The 23804-nt window shown below is 51.0% G+C and overlaps 1 protein-coding gene across 1 annotated transcript in view; it reads right to left on the bottom strand.

The window, feature by feature from the left end:
- Positions 1–3583: 3583 nt before the first annotated feature.
- The window catches only part of MUC4 (mucin 4, cell surface associated), a 51883-nt gene continuing 31662 nt past the window's right edge, over positions 3584–23804 (bottom strand). Inside the window, exons 3-22 of the mRNA XM_059388335.1 lie at positions 23443–23598; positions 22362–22492; positions 20940–21028; positions 19131–19310; positions 18814–18939; positions 17920–18039; positions 17383–17591; positions 16798–16888; positions 16177–16344; positions 15529–15630; positions 14896–15129; positions 13713–13850; positions 12135–12316; positions 10295–10454; positions 9251–9430; positions 8716–8789; positions 7545–7609; positions 7222–7460; positions 5042–5204; positions 3584–4174 (exon numbers count right to left, since the gene is read on the bottom strand). Of these exons, the coding sequence (XP_059244318.1) occupies positions 3979–4174; positions 5042–5204; positions 7222–7460; positions 7545–7609; positions 8716–8789; positions 9251–9430; positions 10295–10454; positions 12135–12316; positions 13713–13850; positions 14896–15129; positions 15529–15630; positions 16177–16344; positions 16798–16888; positions 17383–17591; positions 17920–18039; positions 18814–18939; positions 19131–19310; positions 20940–21028; positions 22362–22492; positions 23443–23598 (3003 nt within the window). The 3' untranslated portion in view covers positions 3584–3978. The remainder of the gene's footprint in view (positions 4175–5041; positions 5205–7221; positions 7461–7544; positions 7610–8715; positions 8790–9250; positions 9431–10294; positions 10455–12134; positions 12317–13712; positions 13851–14895; positions 15130–15528; positions 15631–16176; positions 16345–16797; positions 16889–17382; positions 17592–17919; positions 18040–18813; positions 18940–19130; positions 19311–20939; positions 21029–22361; positions 22493–23442; positions 23599–23804) is intronic.

Here is a 23804-nt window from a genome sequence, read left to right on the forward strand (position 1 = left end):
GTCAGATGCCTAACCGACTGAGCCACCCAAGCTCTCCAGCCTCCTTCCTTTTTTATGACACCCTTTCTCTACATGCTCAGTGTCTCAGCCATTTTGACCAGGTTGCCACATAAAATATAGGACACACAGTTAAATGATAATTTCAGATAAACAATGAATACTTTTAAAAACATATGGGTATCCCAAACACTTTATGGGACATCTTGTACTAAAAAATTCATTGTGATTTTACTGAAATTAATTTTGCTAAATCTGAAACTAAATTCCAAAACTAAATTTGCTAAATCCAACAGCCTTACTTGGAAGGTCTCCTCTTCAACAAGTGTCCCTACTTCTCTTTTTCCTACAACTCTTTTGAGTTATTTTATAACTTTTTCCTAGTCCGTGGGGTTCCTTCTCTGTAGCAAGCCCCTGAACCTCTCTTAGGCTTCGGCTATCTTTTTCTGTCCTCCAACACTTCTTCTGTCCTCCCGCACCTTCACCCCTCCACCATTGCCCAGTGACAGGAGAAGAAGCTTAATGACTGAAGACAGATGAGGGAAAGGACTTTGGGTTGGGGTGGACTTGCTCCCCGTTTGCCACCTTGCTTTTGTTCTTTTAGGCTTCCTCTTCCCATGCTTGAGGACCCACGGTATCTATACCAACCATGTCTTGCACAGCATGGATCAATCCCTTGCCAAGAGTCCTCACTGGGTTGAGGATGAGATATAATTTTTGGACTTCATGTTTAAAGCAAGCCTTCCTCTCTCTGACCTGGAGCCACACTACAAAGTCCTCATTGCATAATTTAGTTTTGGGATTACAATGGTCCCAGTAAAGTCTGTCTCACCAGTCCACCATGCTTATGTGGCCCCTCCTTCCTCATTTTATACCTCCTTTTTTCTAAGTGCTGGACACTGCCCTTCAGGCCATCCCTCTCTCTCTAGAGACATATGTGCTTAGTTCTTTTTATTTAAGTGTTTACAATCTTTTGAATTAATAAACCTAATTTTTTGGAGTACTTTTATGTTCGCAAAACTGAATTAGAAGTACAAACTTCCCATTTCTCCCCTTCATTCCCCACACTTACAACCTCCCCCACTACTAGCACCCCCCACTGGAGTGCGTTGTTACAATCCATGAACCCATGTTGACACATCATTATGACTCAAAGTCATCAGTTTATACTAGGATTCATTCTTTTCTTTTGAATGTGAAGTATAGTTGACATACAACATTATATTAATTTCATGTATAAAACATAGTAATTTGGCATTTATACGTATTATGAAATGATCACCATAAGTCTAGTTACCATCTGTCACCATATAGTTAATATAATATTATTATCTATATTCCCTATGCTGTACATTACAACCCTTGAGTTATTTTATAACTTGAAGTTTCTACCTCTTCATCTTCACAATTTTGCCCACCCCTCAGTACCACTTTCCTCTGGTGTGTGATTCCTGTAGTTTTTAAATTTTAATTTAATTTAATTTTATTTTTAGAGAGAGAGAGAGATTATGTGTGTGCACATGCAAGCATGGTCAGAGAGGGGGCGGACAGAGGGAGAGGGAGGGAGAGAATCCTAAACAGACTCCATGCCCAGTGTGGAGTTCAGTGTAGGGCTCGATCCCATGATCCTGAGATAATGACCTAGGCCGAAATCAAGAGTCCGGTGTTTAACAGACTGAGCCACCCAGGAGACCTGCTGTAGGATTTTTTTTTAAAAATCAAGCTGAGGAAGTTTCCATCTATTCTAAGAATTTGGGTGTTTGAATTTGTCAAATGTTTCTTCTGCAGCTATTGATATAATCAGATGATTTTTCTTCTTTATTCTATTGATGTGATAGATTACATTAATTGATTTTTGAGTGTTGAATCAGTCTTGCATACCTGGAATAAATGCCACTTGGCCATGGTGTGTAATTCCTTTTATTCATTGTCGGATTTTATTTGCTAATGTTTTTTTGAAGATTTTTGCCTCCATGTTCATGAGAGATCTTGCTGTATAATTTTTTTCTTTATTATTTTTTTTTCTGGTTTTAGTTTTAGGGTAATGCTGGCCTCCTAGAATGAGTTAGGAGGTATTCTCTCTGCTTCAGTCTTCTGAAAGAGATTACAGAGAACTGATAGAATTTCTTCCTGAAATGTTTGGTAGAATTCACCAGTGAATCCATCTGGGCTGCGTGCTTAATTCTTGTTAAGTGAATGCTAGGATTATGAATGCCTGGGTGGCTCAGTCAGTTAAGCCTCCCAGGGTCCTGCATGGAGCTCCTTGCTCGGCGGGAGTCTGCTTCTCTCTCTGCCTGCTGCCCCCTCCCCCTGCCTGTGCTCCCTCGCTCTCTCTCTTACAAATAAATATAACCTTTAAGAAGAACTTTTAAAAAAATGAATGCTAGGATTAAATAAATGTGTGTGTATGTGTGTCACTTAAGTAGTCTTCACACCCAACATGGGGCTTGAACTCATGACCCAAAATCAAGAGTTGCATGCTCTACCAACTGAACCAGCCAGGAGCCCTAAATAAACGTGGTTTTCTATGGAGACTTGATTATTCTTTGGGACAGCTGAGGGTAAAGCCACAACCTTACACATATGGGAGGGGCTTTGTCTACTGGGAGTAGTCATTCTCTCTGAAATGCAGACAGTTAGGAGTCTCTGCTCAGGTCAGAGATCATGTTTCTCCGGAGCTTCCTCCCACACCACCTGCTCACCTGCGAGAGTGAGACTGAGCGCCGGGTTCACATCATGGGACCTGCTTTCCGACCCTATGGCCACACTTGTTTGGACCAGTGATGAACAGCTGACATAGCTAGGCTAATCAGAGTCCCCCTTCAGGCAGTTAGGACTTAGGACCAAGAGCCAGCTACCCAGTTTCTGCATAGAGTTGGAATTGAGGTACTCTAGACCCAGGAGTTGTGGACCAGTTTTTGGTTGGACTTGTTATACCAGAGAGGTGTCAAGTTCTGTAGGCTAGGAGAGAAGATGAGGTGGAAACTGGTCGGGTTGCTGGGAATGGGCAGAATGGGGCCAACGGACTGTGGGGTAGAGAGGCTCAGAAGACTCTAGAGGGGTTCAGGAAAGGACAGGAAAGGATAAAATATATTAGGGATTGGGTACTCCAGGTCAAAGGAAGGGGTGGGTGGCATGGTTCTCAGATTGGTTCTTGGAAAAGAGGCTGGAATGGTTTAATCCCTCCTCTGGGGAGCACAGACAGTGGGGACAAGAACCAGACAGGTAAAGGCACTGTGTATTTATCCTTTTGGAACTGAGGGACAGAGACCAGCAAGGCAGCGAGGGTTTCTGGGTGAGTCTAGGCTACTCCATATGGGGGCCTCAGAAGGCCAGGCTTTGGCTTGTGTTTCTTTCCCTGGGAAGGGGACAAAAATGATGTGTGGAGGCTGAAGCAAGGATCTGCCTGGGTTGGAGCAAGAAGCCTCCCCACAGAGAGTAACTGTGGGCTGAAGGGGCCTGGGTTGAACCCACCTCGGCTCCTCCACTCCCTGTGCCTAGCTCTTCAGCCACCAGAGGAAAATCCCAAGTGGAGCCCATGGCTTTGGGAACACAAAAAGTCTGAAGGATTTTACTGTAATAGACTTTAATTAGAAGTAAACTGGAGGGTTGGGTTTTTGTTTGTTTGTTTGTTTGTTTGTTTTTAATACAAGTGGTTTTTAACTTAGAGTTATCACTCCATTCTTAACTCTGATGTGTGTGGGTTTGTGCATCAGTGTCCTTCTTGTGGGTACATTTGTGAGACAATTCATCCTTTAACTAGGTGGTCTTTATGACCCCTTCCTGTCTGTCCTGGGGTCTACTGACAAGGTGTGGTCTTGTCTTTATTATTATTCATTCCCTTGAAGAATCCTGAGTTGCCTTCAAGCACCTTCTTCTTTCTGGTCTTCTCAAAGGAACAGCATGGCCAGCAGGCGTGAGGGTGAGGCTGGGTGGGTCCTGAGGTATCCTAGGCCGCTGCTGCCCCTTTGGGGCCAGGCCTCAACTTTCTGAGTCCAGGGGGTAGGAGTAGTGGTTCCTGCCATAGCACCAGAAGCGCAGGACCACAAACACCCCGGCCCCCAGCAGCAGGAGGAAGCCCAGGGCTCCGAAGAGGATTCCGAAGAAGGCGCCGAGCTTCATGCCCAGGTGCTCACAGCGCTCTCCCCAGGGCGTGTAGATGGAGAAGGGCACACAGCTGTGGACAGGGACAGGGACTCATCGGCAGTGGGCAGGCCCCAGGAGGTTTCCCACAACAGTCCAGGCTCCCCTGTAGGGAAGGTGGCGGGCCTACAGGGTGGCTACCAGGTAGCGGGGCTGGGAAGCTGCACCTGGCCGGCGGGGTGGGGCCGGCTGCTGGCGAGCAGGTGCAGATAGGACCCCCAGCTCCTCCCAGCCCTCCTCGGACCTGGGAGGGGAGAATGCTAGTTGGGGGGTGGGGAGGAGTTTGGGGTCGTAGTGGACACGAGGGAAGACCCAGGGCACCGATGCGCCTCGAGGGCCCCAGGGTAGCACTGCCCTTCTTCTCCTTAGCTGGCCTGTAGACTCAGTGCGCTCCCCTCACAGGAGGCCCTCAGACAGCTGACGAATCACGGGGTCCTCAGACACCTGTTTGAGAGGGCCTCCCCCGACAGGTGCTCCTAACGAAGGGCAGGGCCAGGCCAGACACAAAGCGGTGTGTGCCTTTCCCACAAGGAGACAGCAGAATGTTCACCCCAGAAGCCAAATCGGGTGGAAGAGTTTGCCTTTGGAACCCACATCCCCCTACCAAACCTGCCAGCTATGTGGGGCGGGTTCTTCACCTGTTTTTTTCTCTAAAATGGCACTAATGCCTACCCAGTGGCTGAGTTTGAGTTTCAGAGATAATGTAGCATCTTAACTCTCCACACAGAGTAAGCACTCACCTGTCTTTTCCATGATCCCGGCTCTCTGTTGTAAAGGAAGCTCTGCCCTAACTTTGAGACCCCACCTAACTTTGAGACCTTGTCATTTTGGGGCCCCTTGCAGTATCTCTGCCTGGCTGGAGTCCACCAGCTTGGCTTCTCCTGCCCTCTCCCCAACTCACGTGCAGCGGGGCCCTTGGGGCAGGTGCTGGCACTGGCCTCCATGCTCACAGTAGCCGTCACTGCACGGGGACACGCAGGTGAGGCCACTCTGGGGACTGTAGACCAGTTTGTAGTCCTTGTAGCCGCTGCAGTTGAAGTAATTCTTCAGCATGCTCACATTCACTGCCAGGAAGGACACGGGAGAGCGGGCAGAGCAATCAGTAACCCCAAATCGATACCTCTCCCATCAAGGTTTCTGTTCTCGGGCATTTATCCTGGGGAGCCACTGGAAAAGCACACCAATGCGTGCGTTCATGGAAGTCTGGAGAAGCACGGTGTGTAGTAGCAATGGGTGTAATACGCAGGATTGCGTTAAATAAGGGATATTTTACAACCGGTAAGCACCATGGGGTGGAAAATGCATTGGTTAAGAGACCGTGCTTTGAAGTAAACCAGACCCAAGCTGAAATTCAAACTCTCCTACTAACTAGTTGCGTGCTTTGGGGGAAATTCCTTAACTCCTTCAGCTTCAGTTTCCTTATCTTTTAAAGGAAATCATAATCTTAGGACCTATCTTGCTGTGCATTCTAAAGGACAGAATATATACTAGTATACTCATTACATTGCTTAACACAATGAGCACTCAATACATGGTCACAATGGGTATAACATTCTGTTTAAAATACAGCACACTAGGGGCGCCTGAGTTGTGCAGTCGGCTAAGCGTCTGACTCTCGATTTTGGCTCAGGTCATGATTTCACGGTCGTGAGATTGAGCCCCTCATCAGGCTCAGTGTGCAGTGAGATTCTCTCCCTCTCCCTCTCCCTCTGTTGCTCCCTGCTCTTGCTCACTCTCTAAAATAAATAATCTTAAAATAAATTAAATAAAATATAGCATACTATATTAAAATGTATGATAAAATAATATATCAAATGGGAATACATACACAATACAAAATACAATACACAATACAAAAAATAATAGGTTCACAATTGCTTAAGCAATGAGGTTATCAAACAATAGGTACTACTGGTCCCCTCCCCCTTTTTTTGGTGGGCAACAAAGCAGTTTTTTGAGCCTTAGTACAAAGCTCCTGAAGAGGGAGGGTACCCAAGAGGGTTGCCCTACTTGATCCCTTTATTACAAAAAATATTGGTATGTGTGGAGATTTCTATGCATAGAAGAACATTTAGAAGGCTGTGTGCAAAAATGGACTTGCCTTTGGGGATTGGAAATACAGGTGATTTTTTTCTTTTCTTTTTGTTAATTTGTGTTTCCTCAAGTTTATACAAGAAGCACATTATGCTTATATAATAAAAATTATTGGGGGGTTTTGGTTTGTTTTCTTTAACAAAAGGCATAGTCAGGTCTGGCTTGGTTGTTCCCTTAAACCGACCCCTAACGCCTTATTACACATACACAAAGTAGTTGGAGGATTGTCCCGAGGAGGGAGGAGGCACAGCCTGGGTCTGAGCAGAAATTCTTGCTTGGTCCCACCCTCCAGTCACACAGTGGCTTCTGTTGGGTTTGGCGTGGTCACTGACCTGTTCTCTGCCTCACTCCCAAAATAGGGTGGTCTATTCCCTTCCTTCTCTAGTGTGCTTACCAACTGATCTCATTCTTGTTCCAGGATAATCAGGGACCATCCCAGCTAAAGGGGACCTCAGAAATCCCATCTCATTTTCCAGATGTGGGGGTGTTAAGTCTTGGGTTGAGGATGACTTTTGCTCAGGGTTATACCTTTCAAGGAGGGGAAATCTCTGTCCCTTGGCCAGGTCTCCAGCCTTCTACTTAATATCCTCTAGCTGGAGGGCAAAAGCAAAAGAGATGTCCCTGTTTATGTTTATAAAGTGCAGTGGTATTTTAACAAAATCATTAATAATTTTATTAAAAGAAAGAAAGCCATCAGCAGCGATGGTCAGGAAGATGGCCATTAGAGTCACAGCTCAGTGAAACTGTCTCCCTGGGGATTCATCAAGCAGGATTTTGTGCTCCTGCTCTTGAACCTGGAAAGCTGGTGGGCTCAAATGTTTAACAATCTCTCTCAAAAATCACCAACAGAAAACCTAAATTACTTCCTTCTGGCTTTTCTGAAAACCATTCCACCATGGGTTGCATGGGCTGAAGATCTGGGATAGCCTTCCCCGTGTACCTCCTCCTTCAGTTCTCTCTGTGACCATCCCCAGGACAGTGACTCACAAGCTAACAGACTCTTCACATCTTCTCTGGAGATGGGGTGGAAGTTCACATCGGTCCTGGGCTCCTTGCTTCTGTTCCGCTGCCTCCATGAGGCCTGGGGTAAGAATGCCACCACCACTGCCTCCAGCAGCTGGGTGTTGAGGAAGTCGATGACAGGACCCTGAGGGAGGTACTGGAACTCTGAGATGACCCTCCAGCGTCTGAGTAAACTTTTGGACTCCGGCGCTGCCTCAGAATCACTGTGTGGGAGGGGTACAGTGAGGCACGAAGGGTGGAAGTGGAGGGACGAGACCTGGGGACCCGGTGGGGACAGTCCCACTTACCTAGGTACCACTTCACTGTTCCGGAGAAAGGCCCGCACATTCAGGTTGCGCAATCTATAGGCCACCTAGGGCAGAGGATGGGGGTGGGGAAGCGGGAGTGAGGCCCAGTCCAAGAAGGAGACCCCTTCCACTGTACTGTGGTTATTTATCCCCGCCTGGCTCCTTCTTTGTACATGAACACCAGGACCAGTAGAATGCTTCTCATCCCGTTCTGCAGCCCCACAACCCAGCCTAGCCTGCTGACCAGCATGGGTCCCTGCTCAGTCAGAGTTTATTGGTGAGTGAAGGACTTGGCCTACCTTCCTGCGTCCAATGACAAGGGGAAAATCTGAGATGAATGGTCCCTACATTTGCCTCTGTTCCCTGGTTCACCCTCTCATTCTCTCCCCACATGGATAATGAGCACTGATTATGTGTAGCCAGACCTCGGGGACAGCTAGGAGCTGGGGGGCGGAGTCAATAGGCGAGCGACAGCAGACTTTACCTCACAGAGTGTAGAGTGCTGTGACGGTAGCAGTAGTGATAATACTTCTTATTATAATTTTTGAACACTTGTATTTTAGACACCGTGGTGAGTTCTTTACATACATTATCATTTTAATCTTGACACAGCCCGCAGACATAGGTACTACTATTATTTCTGCTTTGTGGATGAGACAGCAAATAATTTGTCTCATGATTACATCTGCTCTAGGGAATGGTAGAGCAAGGATTTGAACCTGGGTGTGTAGGATTCAAGACCCTCAGTAATTCAACTACTGTGTGACTTTGCCTGTGGTTGAGGAATGGACAAGGGCCTAGGAGCCAAGAAGAGAGAGCTGCTGGTTCCCTCTGGGAAGTCTGGGAAGGCTTCCTGGAAGTGAAATGCCTTTTTGTGTTTCTACCATATGATACCCCAGTGCAGGTCTCTAAGAACACTTAGAAGGAGAGGCTGGGGGGACTTGGCCCCCCTAGACCCTAGTCTGGTTATTCCAGTCCTCTTGGAGATCTCTGTCCTGGAGTTTCCTGCCTTCCTCACCCCCAGGCTTCGCCAGGGCAGGAGGCTCTGGCCTCCTCTGGCAACTGAATCTAGAGGGATGGCTAGCTGCAGAACACATCATTGAGGGCTAAGACTCTGCCCTCAACTGGCCGAGAGCCCTCTCCCCCATCCAGAGCTGGCCTGCACACTGACCGAGGCATTGACATCTGTCACAGAGGCATTTTCTTCTTCACTGACCCAGAGCTGGATGATTCTTAAGGGAAGGTCTGGAAATGGAAGAAGCAGATTCACAATAACCTCACAGTTTACATAGACTCACCCGAAAAGGCCATTGGGCCAAGTTAGGGAGACCGACCCATCCTACGGTGACAGAAAGTCACCAGAGGAATCAGGAGAAAGGGCTGAGTCTGCTGAGCCTCACCTTAGGGCCCTTCCAACTGTGGTCAAGGGTTCCTGACTCTTGACTCTCTGGGCCACGAAGCCACCTCCAGTCTTTCCTCAGTGCACTGTTGAAGCCTGGGGTTCATGCTGTGACAGCTGCCCCCCTCCCGACTCCCCCTCTCCTCCCACTGCCACCTGCTTCCAGAGCTGGAAACTTGGGCCCACCTGAGAGATATCTGAGGTTCTGCCCTGTGAGATGGAGGAACCGAGCTCTGCTCCCCCACCCAGGTTCCTCGTCTCCCCTCAGGGTGAGAGAATTGTGGAGGCAGAAGGCATCTAGAGTTACCTTGATGGAGGGTTGGAGTGAAGTTGTTCCCAGCCACAAAGCAACGGGTGTCTGTGAAGGCCGGGGGGCAGGTGCAAACGGGCTGGCAGCCCAGCGCCTGGGAGACATAGCAGTGTCCCTGATTGTAACAGTAATTCACAGGGCAGGACTTGTTCTGACAGAGGGGAGAGGTCTCCAGAGCTGTGGATGGAGCAGGGGGTGGGGTCAGCAGACAAGGTCAGACAGCAGTTGGGGGGCCCCAGCCCACAGAAAGCTCCTTCTAGGATGGGCTTGGTTTCTTTCTCCCCAAAGCTCACTCAGTCCACATTCTGCTTCTGAGTTGCTCTGAACCCTAAACTATCCTTCCCCCGTTTCCAGAAAGTTCCTTTGCCAGATCGGCATTCTCCCACTTCTGCTGAGAGAACGGCACATCTGCTTTCTGCACTTCCATTCCTTCTTCTGCCTTATAGTCTACCCGCTCTGGCCTCTCAGAAGACACAGGGGCCTCTAGAATTCCTCCTAGCACTGCAGGGGGCTTAGTGAAGACTTCCCGGTGACCACTGTCAGCAGGACTCCAGTGGCTCAGAGGTCGAGGAACAGGGGATGGGAGGAAGACTCAAAGAGAGGACGCACCCTTGCCACCAGATGCCCATGGCAGCCCCCCAGATGTCCCAACTGAGATGTGGAGATGCTGAGCTTTGTGTCTGAAGATACATGAGAGGAGCCTGGGAGCCCCAGGTTGCTCTGGCTCCCGGGCTGCTGCTGGACGTCTGCTTTGCCCTCCCCCGCCCCCTGCCAGGCCATCTTCAGTCTCTTGCCCTGAGTTTCCCCCATCAGGACCTCAGCCTGCCCACCCCCGGCCACTCCCCCAGGGAGTGCACAATCTCTTCTCCTTCAGCCTCACACCTCCCTGGACATCCTGACCTTCTTACCATAACCAGCTGTATTGAGTATTCTAAACGCTTGCTGGAAAAGGGAGAGAGATGTTTTGCCTCATGCCCCAGGCCCTCCAGGCCTCCACTGTCCCCAGAGTCTCCTCCTGCCGGAGCCCTGTCCCCAGCTCACCTGCACAGTGACGCCCGTCCCCAGTCAGGTGTGGAGGGCAGGCCTCGCAGCCCTTCCCAGGAATGCACTGCACACTCTCGAAGCAAGGCTCCTCACAGAGGTTCTTGGAGCGTTCGCAGTTGTGGCCAAAGGTGTCCCCGTCACACTTGCAGCCGGCCACCTGGAACGGGGTGCTGATTACGGGTAGCCAGGAGGCTGGACCACTGAAGGCTTCTGGGTGTTTCTGTACTGACCCCTCTGGTCTGAGAACCCATGGACCTCGAGTCCTTACCTTGATTCTGCCAGCATCTACTGAGCACCTTCTTGACCAGGCTGTGGTCCTGTATATCCTTGCCAAGCCCACTAGGCCTCCCCAGGCCTTTCCTCCCTCCACACCCCTACCCCCTGGCCCCTCCACCTGGTGCCAGCGCTGGGATCTCAGCCACACCATATCTCCTTGCCGGAAGCCCTTTTTACAGTAGGACAGGGCCTAAATAAATACTCTACTATCCCTTGAAAACTGGATCTTACAGAAGCTCAGTTTCCTGCTCCATCTTCCCTTGCTGACTCCTCAACCAAGAAGGCAGAGACACACTGCTAAGCACTGTGAGAACACACAGCAACCGGGAAAATGGCGCAGACAGCTACTGAGTCCCCAAACCTTGTCCAGCCCCCTGGCCTCTCTATTCTGGCACCCCTACGGAGATGACTTTAGAAATCTCCCTAAAATGCAACACCCCAACACTTTCTACTTCCAAGACTGGATATTTTGGGATACCTAAAATAATATATTGATTTTAATCTGTTTCTCACAGTCAGAACCTTAATTCCCATCTTCTACCACCGGGCTCCTCTACCTCTACCCCATTCAAGCAGGAATTCTTTGCTCATTTTGAGGAGAAGGCTGTGTGTAAGGGCTGAAGGGGGTGGAGGGGTACTGCCAGCCAAACACTTTCCTTTATGGCTCCTGTTTTACAACCCAAACAAAATAAGAAAAAGAAAACAAAATTTTAAATAAAGAAAGGGGGCAAGATTCATTGACTGAGGCCAGCTGTCTTGGTTAAGACTTGTATAAATAAAGATTTTCTCCAAAATGAAGAGATGCTTCTTTTAGCTGGAAGGAGACAGTAAAAGAGAAAACAAAGGGGTTTGGGCTCGTCGTGTCCCTCTCTTCCCAACACCATAATGAAGAGACCCCAGAGAGAAATGGCTGTGTGGCGCTTCTGGGCAGATGGGAACTTGGGTTTTCTGTGTCTGAGTGGGGCACAGACGCCAGAGAGCACCTCCCTGGGACCAAAGAGGAGGGAACATGGAACCTGTGACCTGTGTAGTCTCATGCCCAGGGACCACAACGATGCCTTTCTGCCCCTACCTCTCCATGCCTTGTTCTAGAACCATGGAACTGTCTGGGGTCGGGGGAGGAGGGGCAGTGCCTGAGTGACTCAGTCGGTTAAGCACCCAGCTCTCGATTTCGGTTCAGGTCATGATCTCAGGGTCGTGAGATCGAGGCCCCGGTTGGACTCCCTGCTCAGCAGGGAGTCTGCTTGAGATTCTTTTCCTGTCCCTTTGCTCCTCTGCCAACTTGCTTTCTCTCTCTCTCAATAAATAAATGAGTCTTTAGAACTATGAAGCTGGGAACCCCTGGGGAGTTTTAAAGGATGCTGAGGTAGATGTTTCCTGTAAACCTAGCAGAATGGGAGCTAGGAGATAAAAACCTGAGATTGGTGTTGATACTCCTTGCTGACCACAGCTCCCAACACACACGTTACCACAGTGGGACTGAAATATGACATCCCTTCAGTTCCCACTGCCTCTCTCCTCAACAAGGAGACCTCCCTCCCCCGCTCCTCCCAACACTCACCTCCAGGGAGGAACCGCCCACCCAGCTGGTCAGGTTATATACACACTGGCTCTCTTTCCTGCAGGCACAGACCACTGTCTTTGGCTGGAGTACAGAGGACAAGTTGTCTTCGACGTTTCTGGCTAGAATCTCCAGAGCAAATGGTTCCAACGACTTTGGCGTCCATAGCAGTGTCCCGTTCTCTGCCCCAGGGAAGACAAGACCATGGAGAGCTGGGAGCCTTGACTGTTGTGCGGTCTGACACATCTTGGCATCTGACAGCCTGAGTGCTCCTGTTGGCCTTCCTGAACCTCTCTCAGATCACCCCTCAAATGTCATCAGGCTTTTCCTCGAGCTAGGCTAGGTTCCTGGAGCGATTCCGGTCACGCGCCAAGCTGGAGGTAGCATGAGCCCCACTAAGTGATTGTAGGGTGGGACTCCACACAGAGGAAGGCACTTGCCCCCTGAAGAGACCCCAAAGGGCAACCATGCCTGTGCCTGCCTCAGACTGGGACATCCAGGAGGGACAGAGAACAAGGCCATAAAGCTAGGATCTTCCTGACCCTGCTCCAGGCTACACTGCACATGAAACTGGTTTCCCCTTCCCGGCAGCCCCATCCCTTGCCCTGATTTCTTGCCCACCCATCTCACTTTGTAGACCTTTGACACCAGACTACAGTGAAAACATTGCTACATATCAGCAAGGACTCTTCTGATCCAAACCTGTCTTACTTACAGTGTCCAAGAAAATAAACAAGTCTCCTTAACACAGAGGTTTGAGAGTTGTTGGAAGTAGGGGACAGACAGGAGTAACTTCCAGGCTGTCCCTCTGCAGGAGAGGAGCCCAGGGGAGGAGGAGAATCTCCTGATGTCATTGGTTAGCACCAGGGAGGGTGCACACAAAGAAGTCCTCTAACGCACAGAAAGAAAATGAGGCGGAGAGGGGTGCTCTGAGCTTCAAGTAGGGTCCCTGATGGCTTTGGTTTAGCAAAGATCAGTCAGTAGCATAATTGGTGCTGGCCACAGAAGGTAAGTTGCGTCCTGTGGGCTTTGACTTTTTGACCCAGATCATGGTTCTAGGACTGGGGATCGCCACACCATTACTGACAGGGAGAATGAGGCTTTGCTTGGTCCCAGCACGGAAAAGCCACGAGGCAAACATCGTTGGCCAACATAAAAATAATGAGAAATGTACCGGATGAAGGTATTTGTATCTTTAAACCCTGTTTTACCTTATATCCTTCTTTTAAGAGACTTGAAAATGCTGTAGATTAGTATTTTTTAAATTGTTAGACTTTATTCTAATAATTTGGTGATTTCATAAAGCTGGCTAAAGATGATTGCATGTCATTGGATTTGAGGTGAAATGACCTTTGAATCACTTGTATGGGCCCTGAAGCAGCATAGCTAGCTGGGCAGATTGCCAGAAGGCCATCACTGTGATTCACTGGGGACACTTATCTGAATCAGAGTGCTCATTCTCAGAAATGCTGGTCCTAGATATACCGATGGAAAAGTGCCGTGAAGTTCCCCAGCGTGTAATGATGCCAAATTACCTCCAGCTTGACTCTGACCTCTTAAGCAGCCAAGTGCTCTTACCAAAGATCCTGAAGTCAGTGCTGCTGTTCCTCAAAGTGAATGTGACGCTCTTAGAGTGGCTGGTGTACTGAACCCGCATGGTCTGCCCCATGTAGGCTTCCAGCACATGCTGACCCTTGATAGAGGGTGGGTACTTATCTGAAACACAAAGAGAGGATTCGGGGTTTGGGACAAGACACTTTCTTGCCTCACAGGGCTCCTCTCTCTTTGTCTAGTCTTCTGGTTTGTGTGAGGTGTTCTCAGGGCTCTGATCCACCTCTGGAAGCAGGAATTATTCCATGTACCTGCCTTCAGATCTCTGTAGAGCGGGACGGGGTTCTATTTAGCTTTTCTTTATCTCCCCCCCCCCCCACAAGATGGGGTCAGGTCAAGTTCCTTCCTAATCAGAGTGCTATGCTGGGCATGGTATAATGTGAATCAGAGACTAGTGTCATTCAGACCACCACAGAGTTTTCCCATTGGGAGAGGGCTGGAAATGGTCAGGCTAATCTCCAGATGGGTTAATTTCCAGATGTCAGGAAATAGAGGAATACAGTGGAAATGCTATTTCCATGTCATTATTCATTCAGTCAGTCACTTAATACCTTTATTGAGCACCTACTATATGGCTGTCTCTGTTCTAGGTAGTGAGGACACAGCAGGAAACAAATAATAAAAAAAAGATACCTGTGAAAATTAGAAAATATGCTAGATAGTTTTAAGTGCTAAGGAGGAAAAACAAAGCAGGGAAGGTGAACAGGAAGTATGGGTAAATGTGAAATTTTAGAAGGCTAGCCAAGAAAGGCATTGCTGAGAAGGCGACTCGATTTGCGCAGAGCCTTGAAGGGGGTGGGGGTGAGCGTGGGGCTGGTCTGGAGGAAGGGGATTGGGCAGAAAACAGTGTGTGTGGAGTCTGGAGTCAAGAGTGAGCCTGGTGTGTTTGAAGAGCACAGAGAAGCCAGTGGGGCTGAAGTAGAGGGAGCAGGGCACGGGGAAGTAGAGGAGAAGTTTAACTGCTACTGGGGTCATGTTGGAAAGGGCTTTGAAAGTCATCACAGTGAGCTGGGGAGTCATGGGAGGAATAACAGAGCGAAAGAATCTGTTAATTTTTTTGAATGTGCAACTTGAAGGAATGTCATGAAGGGGTTGCTCCTCATCTGTCAGCTGACCCCGCCAACACCTCCCTCTGCTTCATGCCACTTACTGAGGGTGGTGTTCATCTTCTGGTACCTTCTGAAGAGGATCTTTGTGTTTAGGCCAGTGCTTCTGCTTCCTGTGGCCAGGCTGTCATAGATGCACTGTTTGTCTCCGTCACACTCGGAGACCAGCTTGTTATCCAAGGTTTCGTTTCCCCTCCATTGGGAAAAAAAGACAGGGGTGAAGTTGGAAGGCAGGTGGTCGTCTCTCTTGCCAAGGAGCCTTGTGTCACTGATTTCCCCTATAACACATGGAGGCAATGGCGGGGGGAGCAGGGATGGGTCTCCAGTTATGATTTTGGCCGTGTCTACCCCTTACTCTCACTCTACACGCCTTGGGGCGAGGGAGGGAGATGCGGAGGGAGGGAGTGACTTCTGGCTTTTGAGGCTGCAAATCCCTACTCTAGTGAGTGACGGCCACCACTGCCCTTGTCTTCTCTTCCAGGAAGAGAAACACAGCTGAGATGGGGTTGGAGGGGACAAATCTGGGGCGGGGGCAGAATCCTCAGCCTTTCCTCCTGGCCTTTCCACCTCTCCCTCACAAAGGATGGAGGTCTGGCTCCCACAAGCGGAGGGAGGCAATGCTTCCTTCATCCCAGCTTGGCCTCATCTACCCCGAGGACTCTGAGGCCCAGACTTACAGGTCATTCCGTATTGAAAAAGCAACTCCTCGGTGCTATCGCGGGGAATGGTGGAGCCGTTGGGCATCCTGAAGTCATCATCTGGATTGTCATTCCAGACTCCTGAGGGTCAGAGTAGGAGGTCGGCCACCCTGGGTCTGTGGCTCTCCCCTTCTCTGGGGAGCATCCAGTGGGGCACGCTCAGGGTATGACCGGGGTGAGGGGGCCTGGGAAGCCTCTTCCAGTTGCGCTTGTTCTCGGCTCCGTCCTTTCAGGAGGGGCAGGGAAGACCATACCTCATAGCCCACCCCTCTGTCTCCGGGATGGAGGAGGGGGAAATGGAGGAAGAAGGGAGGGGAAGTGGGGCTGGAGGCAGGGAACGGGCAGCTGCTGGCTCTACCTTCCCCAGAGCCCATCCTCAAAGACCCCTCAGCTGTCCTGGAACCGGAGATTCACGATGACAAAAAGTGAGGCTGAAAGCAAGCTGAAGAGAGCCCTCGTCCCTCCCCACCTCTGCACAGCCTCAGGGTTCTGTTCCCAGGAGGCCCAGGAAGAGCAGCTCAGCCTGGGACACCCACAGGCCAACTGGACTGGCAGCTGCCTGTGGTCTGGGGCCCCCACTCTTTCTGCTGCCGCTGCCTCAGACTCAGAATCCTGCCTGCTTCTCACCCAGGAGGCCTTCTGTGCGGTTTCGATACTCCTCCGGGAGGCCGCAGGAGGCATGGAGGATGTTGGAGAGGGCAATCACTGAGATGGTCACGGTCCCATCGAAGATGGCTGACACCAGCGAGCCATTGCGGGTCACGATGATGCCGGTGGTGTTGAACGTCTCCGGGCCTGGAAGGTGGGGAGGCAGAAGAGGAAGAAACCAGCACTGGAACCCTGTGGGCCCAAGACTTAGCAGTAGTGAAGGGTCAAGGTGCAGAGGGGAGACTCCGAGAGCAGCTATGGGGGTGGCCTTGGGATACCTTCTCCGGTGGCCCAGAGCCAAACTCACAGGACACCCCCTCCTTCCTGGGGACTAGAGATGGGCATGAGGCTATCACTGCCCTGGAGGAAGGAGAGACGTGAGGAAGGAAAGCCCAATGTCTGGCTCCTAGGTGAAGAAGCCACCCAGGTCCAGCTGCTGAAAGAAGACGAGGTGAAGCGGAGTTGCTGACCTCTTCCCTGCCCTCTTCCCTGCCCTCCCCGCCCCATGCCCTGCCTCCGCGCTGCTCCCTGGCACTGGGCGCCCCCACTGAAGCTTGACCCAGGGAAGCAGAAGGGAGCTGACAGCTGCTCCCAGCCTACCTTCTGGGTCTTCATGGTTAGTCTCAAATGTCACAGTCTGGTTATTGACCTGCACGTGGATTGTGTCATCGGGCTCAAGGAGCCATCGGACCTGGATGGGGAATTGGAGAGGATCTAAGACTGACCTGAAGTGGGCCCCGAGGCAGAGAAAGAAGGCTGCAGAGAGTTTGGACCCGAGCCCCGGAGGAAGAGGGTGGTAGAGGGATGACGAGGTTGTGCTAGCTCAGGACTTAGAGGGCTCAGCAGGGGCCCGGCTGGAGCTCCCTGCTGTCAGCACCTTTAAAGGGACTGTGACCATCTCAGCGACGGCCCTCTCCAACATTTCTCAGATGATCTCATTTAAATCTCACAAGAGCCCTGTGAGGTAGGTAATTTTACTCTCCCCATTTTACTACAAGAAAACTGAGTCACTGGGAGTTCCGTCATTTCTTCAGGATCACATGACTGACAGAGCTCTGACCCGAATCCCACTGTCTCTAGGGTTGACTCTTGAACCACTGCACTGGCCAGACATGTCCTCCCTCCCTGCTGTCCCATCCCCTTCCTCCTTCTTCCTCTCCTTTTTGGGGCCCCTGCCTCACTTACTGTGATGGGGTCCAGTTGGCTGGTGTCATATTTAGCTGCAAAGGCGATGAAGTTGGTGGCCTGGGCGGAGCCGGTCTGGGCGGTGCGGCCCTGCAGCAGGAATGAGGAGTTTCCATCCCAGGCCTGGACCAGCTGGAAGTCCCCCAGCCCATTGAAGGTGAAGTTGGCACCATCCAAGGTGCTGATGTGGGGGTCCCCAAACATCCAGGCTGGAAGAAAGGAAGAGACAACAATGGCAGACTGTCCAGGGAAGGATCTGGGATTCCCCCACTGCCTCCAGACCGACTCAAGCCTGGGAGACGTTCATGGAGTAGAGAACCATCCCCAGAGGCCCTCTTGCACTTTCGTGCCCCTGCCCAAATTCACATCATTATCCCCGCCCCCCAACCCCTTCCCCAACGCCAGGTACAAAGCCTCTGTTTGCCTCTGGCCACACACTAAACCATCTCCACTTGGTGGCCATGGCCCTGCCCCAGGAAGCTTGCTGTCCCTCCCCAGTGGCCCGGCCTCAGCCCTGTGGGGCCCCAGCAGCCTCACCGGGCCTCAGGGGCCGGTACCCAGCACAGCTGATGCGTGGCCGCCTTTGGTGGTACAGGGCACAGAAGGACGGCTTGTCGTTCCAGCGGCAGCACCAGTCCCATGGCTCCAGCTCCTGGTCTGGGGGAAAGATTGGCATGTGGGAGGGAGACAGAGGGCCTACAGAGTCTGGCGGAAGGTTTGGTGAGGCAGGATGACACGGGAGTCGGGCCAACTTGGAGCAGATCCTGCCCTGCTCCATGGCCTTGGAGCATTGACCGTCACTATCTCCCTTGTAGGCTTGCCGGAGCTGTGTGTGCAGCAGAGCCCCAGAGGTGCACCCAGGGGGTTCGGGGCTGTGTCCCAGGGGCTTTCTCTCCAGAAGGGTGGGGCTGAGTGCCCCTGGGAGGCTGTGATTGATGGTCTGGGGAACCATGGGGGCAGCTGTGATTGTCAGAGGTAGCGGGGTGGCTGGGGACAGAGGGGGGAGCCACAGTACCCTGGTCCCCCAACCCTGTGCTCTCTAGCTCCTCTGGAGGGTCTCTGTCACCTCTCTGGAGGTGACAGTCAGCTGATTTGGGCCCAGAGGGACAGGGTCGCACTTGGTCCCCTCTCCTTCCCTGGAGAGAAGTCTCCACTCTTGTCTGGGGCTAGGAGGCCAAGTGAAGATGGGGCAAGAGGCACTGGATCATAAATCCCCGGGAGGTCAGCTGGAAGGGATTTGGAACCTTCCCAACGTTACAAGATCAGGAAATTAGTGGCCAGAGAGGGGAGGCAGCTGGGAGGGAATGGGGACAAAAGGCTTCTTTCTTCAGGTCCCACTGCTTGGCTGGGAGCCCAGGCCTGGTCTCTGACAGAAAAGAGTAGAGAGAGCTTCAGAGAAGGCGGGGATGAGATCTCTGCAGTCACACGTACCAAATTGCCAAGGAGCATGCACTGTCCAGCCCTGGAGGAGCTCGCCCCAGGGCCCGTAGCGGCAGCACACGCCCCCGCGCCAGGAAGAGAAGCTGCACAGCTGCCTGCTGCCGAGGCCCCACCAGCCTGTGACAAGGATGGACATGCTCAGGCCCAGAGGTCTGGAGAGAGGGGTAGCGGCGGGTATGGGGTGGGGGGCGAAGGGTGGGCGGGGCGAAGGGGTCCTGGAAGGGATAGGTCAGGTGTGAGCAGAGGGTTGGTGGGTGGTCTTATGGGGCATAGCGGGGATGACCCAGGAAACAGGAAGGGGGCATCACCCATACTGATGGGCTGGAATCGTAAATCCCATAGTCCCTGCTGCCAGGAGCAAGGGCAGGAGATCTGGTTCCAGCCCCATGTGGGTCCCCGAGGCTGTCTTTTCAACCACTGCAGGCACCGGAGACGGTAGTTGGGCCTTTCTTCCCCGTGTAGGCTATAGACCTGCAGGCCCCGGACGCCTAGAGCAGCAAAGGAAGGAGGGGTTATCCCAGGGCCTCTGGCCACAAGCTCTCTGCTTTAGCAGCCTAACTCATCAATGCACATTCTGCAGCCACCACCCCCCACCCCGACTCTGGACAGCAACTCCAGGGAAGGGACCCAGTTCAGACTGGCCCCTTTTATGAGACATCCAGAGGCCCTTAAAACTTGGATCTTAGAGGGAAACCCTGGGACAAGTGATGGACAGAGCAGACTCACCTGCATGCACTCTGAGCCAGACCCCAGCCCTGAGCTTCCGTCCACCAATCCTCCAACCCTCCCATCTGCCCTCTGAACTCCAGTGCCTTCCCATCTCCCCAAACTAGTCCTTCCTCATTCATCCTTTATCTCACTAAGGGGCACCACCAACCACCAGCTCAGACCTTGGCTTTCATCCCTGACCCTCCCCCTCCCCCAGCACAGACTGCCAAAGTAGACAGGACAACAGCCAGCTGGGGGCTTGCTCCAGCACCGTGAGGCTGAGGAAGCATCCTCTGGGCCCAGAAGCCATCCTCAGAAGGGACAAGTAACTAGGAGAAAAAACCCTGGTTTGAATTTAAGCTTTAACCGTAGGTTACATACTGCCTACCCTAAAAGCCAGGAGTGAAAAGGGGCCTCCAGAGTCCAATAAGACACAGCAGGACATAATGTATTAGATTTTGACCCTGTTCCCACACAAAAGAAGAAATTGTCAAGATAACTATAATTTGTTAAGGTTTTGAAAAAATATTTACTTTATCTTCTTTACAATGGCTGGATATCATGGGAAACAAATCAGATATTCTTCCCCAAAACACACACACACAATCATATTGCGCCTTCTAGGTCACAAGAAGATGCATCTTGATAGAATGGCCCAGAATCTGACAGGGCAGTTCTCTCCACAAGATGGCACCCACGATTTGACATAGCTTCCGTGTACCAAAAGCTCTTGTCCCAGAGCAAAGAGAAGTAGATTAATGCTTCACAATCTACATGGCTGATTTCCAATGCTAAACTGTCCTTCATTCAACTCACATTTTGGGAACTATAATCTCTGTCCCATTGGGACCTCTGGACAACAGATTGAGTCATGTCCCATGGAGCCTCCTGATACAGAAGCCCTGGCCTTCTTAACAGAGTGAGAGCTCCTTGAGAGCAAACATAGTCAGTCTTTGTCCTTTTTTTCTCTTCCTCCTTCCTATTCCTGGCTTTTAGCACACAGCAGGTGCTCAGTTAATGATGACTGGCTGAATGTCAGACTTCTGGATCTCCCCGCAGCAGATTGCCTGCAGGGATCTCATCTGGGTTCTTATTCCAGCCCTGGGACAGGACACTTGGACCTAAGGGTCCATTCATATCCCCAGCTCCTGGCACAGCCCTGTCCTTACTTCCAGGATCTGGTCCCCCACTGAGAGACCTGGCTTTGGCACATCCCAGGGAGGAACATAACCCTGGCTGGGACTGTGCTGTGTGATGGCACAGAAGGTACCAGACGCACTTGGGTAGTGCCAAGTCCTGATTGTACTTGTGGGTCAGATTGTGTGGGGGATGCCCTGGGGCAGTGGAGATGCTAGAGGGCTGCCTCATTAGGACTCTCATGACTCCTGGAGTTGAGGACAGAGAGTTACCTGAGTTGGAATTCAGGAATTGGTCTGGTAGATACTTCTTCCACAGTGGCTGGGATGTCAGTGGGCTGTTTTCAAAATGCCCGTCTCCACTGCAGGCAAAGGGAAAAAATTGCATGCCTCCGTCACACACGGGGTCTTTCCTCTGGGTTGACTAGTTGTACATTCATGCCACCAGTGGGACAGACCATCACTCAGTGTGGGTAGTCATTAGATACCAGTCATTACATAGTCAGCTCATCAGGCAGCCGGCATCTCTGACTCCTAGCAACAAGCAGGAGAGGGCAGAGATGGGGGGGCAAAGGGAAGGAAGGCTCTGATTTATTCTATAGCTGACCACTGACTGCAAGAAGTGTGCACAAGGCAGAGGTGTGCACACAACAGGGTTCAGGCTTTCTTCTGATGAGTTTCCCTTCAATGGGGGGATTGGACAGAGGGCTGGGGAGGGGACAGGACGTTGGGATGCTAAGAGCCAATCTCTGCCTCTGAGCAGTGACTCCTGACTTTCTTCCTCTCTGCCACAGGATAGGTGAGGCACACGGGTGGGACACTCTCCGTGGACTACTCAGGAGGGTGGGCAATCCCTAGCTAGTGGAATAATTCAACTTCTTTCTCTTTCACAGCACATGAAAAAGCAAAGGAAAGCAATAGAATTATAGGGGCAACCCTGAACACCATCTAAGAGAATTTGCATCAATGACTAGTAACACATTATGTGACCTTTACAATTGATTGCACACACCAGCATCTCGAAAGAGTGGTTGAGAACTGTTGTCAGAGACTGAGTCACCTTCACACACAGGAATCCATGGCCCCGTCCATGGCTCTCTCCCTCTACCCTCTGTCTTTCCCACTGACCCCACACAAGCTGTTGGTGCCCCTAGATGAGGGATTAATGCTCAGCCCAACAGAAGTCAGGAAGGCAGATTTCAGCCTCAAATATCTGGGTGCAAGGTCCTGCTTTGTCACTTCCATCTCTGAGACTTTGGGCAAATTACTGATCTATTTTTACCTCAGTTTTCTTACCTATAGAATGGGTAGTAAAGAGTATCTCCTTCATGGGTTGTGATAATTAGATAAAATAATGCATCTTAAGTAGTTTGTGTAATACATGTTGGCTGGTATTACTATGATACTTGAGAGGTCAAGAGGGGTTGGCTAATGTCAGTAGAAATCAGAGAGGTCAAAGCTCTGGGAATTATCATGAAGCCTGGGGACTGGGTTGGGAAAGAGAATGTCAGGTGAATGGGCATCTTTTAATTTGAAACAGCAAGAAGTGGGAGCTGGAGTTGGTGTGAGTCAGAAACATCAGCAAGAAGGATTCACAGCCTGTCCTGGGGGGATTGGGAGTGGGTGTGCAGCCAAAATCCTGCCCTGGACCACTTCCTGTATCTGTTCAGTGCTGACTGCCCATTCCCGTCCTACCTGGAGAAGCCCATGAGGACTGGGTTGCCTGGGCGCTGGGTCACATCCCACTGCATGCCGCCATTTTGGTAAAGAAACAGGGCGTAGGACCTGCTCCCATCCGTGGAAAGGATGGCCTGGTAGGTGTTGGTCTGGAGGTCGGTTGGAGACAAACATAGCATTGCCTGTGAGAGATCTGGGGTCTCCTCCCTGGTGTCCCATCACCCTCCGCACCACCCTGCCTGGACACACACATCATCTTTTCCTGGCCTCCCCAGAAAATGTTTGGGATTGTGCAGGACAGCTTTCACCCTGGGGATCAAAGCGCCTATCGTAGTGCATTTGCCTTCTTCATGACTTCTCTCCAGGGAAGGGTGATAAAAGGCTCTGGTTTAGGATCCAGTGAGAAGAGAGTTTGTGTAGAAAAGCTTCAGGACTCAGAAAGGTTAGCCACCACCGCAGAGAGCCAAGGGAGGCCTATTTAGCTTCCTCTGGGATATTTTTAAGCACATTGTTCAAATGTCCCCTCAACCTAAATACTGTGGATGGACCACAGAGGTCCTCCAGATACTAGAGGTCCTCTGGAAGCAGATGCCAAGCACTGCTTGAACAAAGTAGGTAACCAACGAACTCATTGACCCAAAGAAATGAGAGACTAGACCACACAAGGGCTGTAAGAGCTGAGTCCCTGGGGGAAGACTGAGGACACCGTGTAGGCTGATCATTGCCCTTGGATGGGTCTGCCACTGAGAGCCAGAATTGGAAGTCAGAAAGCCTCAGCTCCAAGCCTGGCTTTGTCATTGGCCAGCTGGGTGACCTTGAGCAGATTGCTTAACCTCTCTAACCATCGTCTTCTAAAATGTAGATAATAATATCAGGTTGAGTCATATATATACAATTGCCAATAGTCAGCCATTTTGACTTACAAAAATTCTATTTCCTATGTTTCAACCCAATGAGTCCTAAGTGAGTGCTCAGCAAACAGGGTGGGGGTGATCTGTTCCTGAGTCAGAGCACATGTTAGAAAAGCGGCCCCTGCCTAGGGTTCTAGGATGTCTGACTTCCAGATGGTTCACAGGGAGCTGTCCATTGTTTCACTCACCCCGAAGGTCCACCGGGCGGGATAGGCATGGGCTTTGACCCACGTGACCTTTAGGGTCCACCTTGCTTTGTAGTTCCAGGTGTAGGTGAACTTTTTAATCCAAGACTCCACCTGCCAGACTAGCTGGTTGTGTTCATTATCGAGTGTCTCATATTCCTAGGAAAGTAAAGCAGATAAGACAAGGAAATGAGGGTCCTACCTGCAGGTATGTTCATGGTTGTGAAAGGGTATTCCCAAGTCTATGTAACAGTCCTGCTCTGTTTCCTCCCCACCCTCATATTTAAACATCATCCCCTGCCCACACAGAGCCCAGGCTCGGACAACAGTAACGTGCGTGCGCGCACACACACACACACACACAC

This window comes from Mustela nigripes, chromosome 2 (assembly GCF_022355385.1).
Source record: "Mustela nigripes isolate SB6536 chromosome 2, MUSNIG.SB6536, whole genome shotgun sequence".
In the NCBI taxonomy this organism is placed as follows: domain Eukaryota; kingdom Metazoa; phylum Chordata; class Mammalia; order Carnivora; family Mustelidae; genus Mustela; species Mustela nigripes.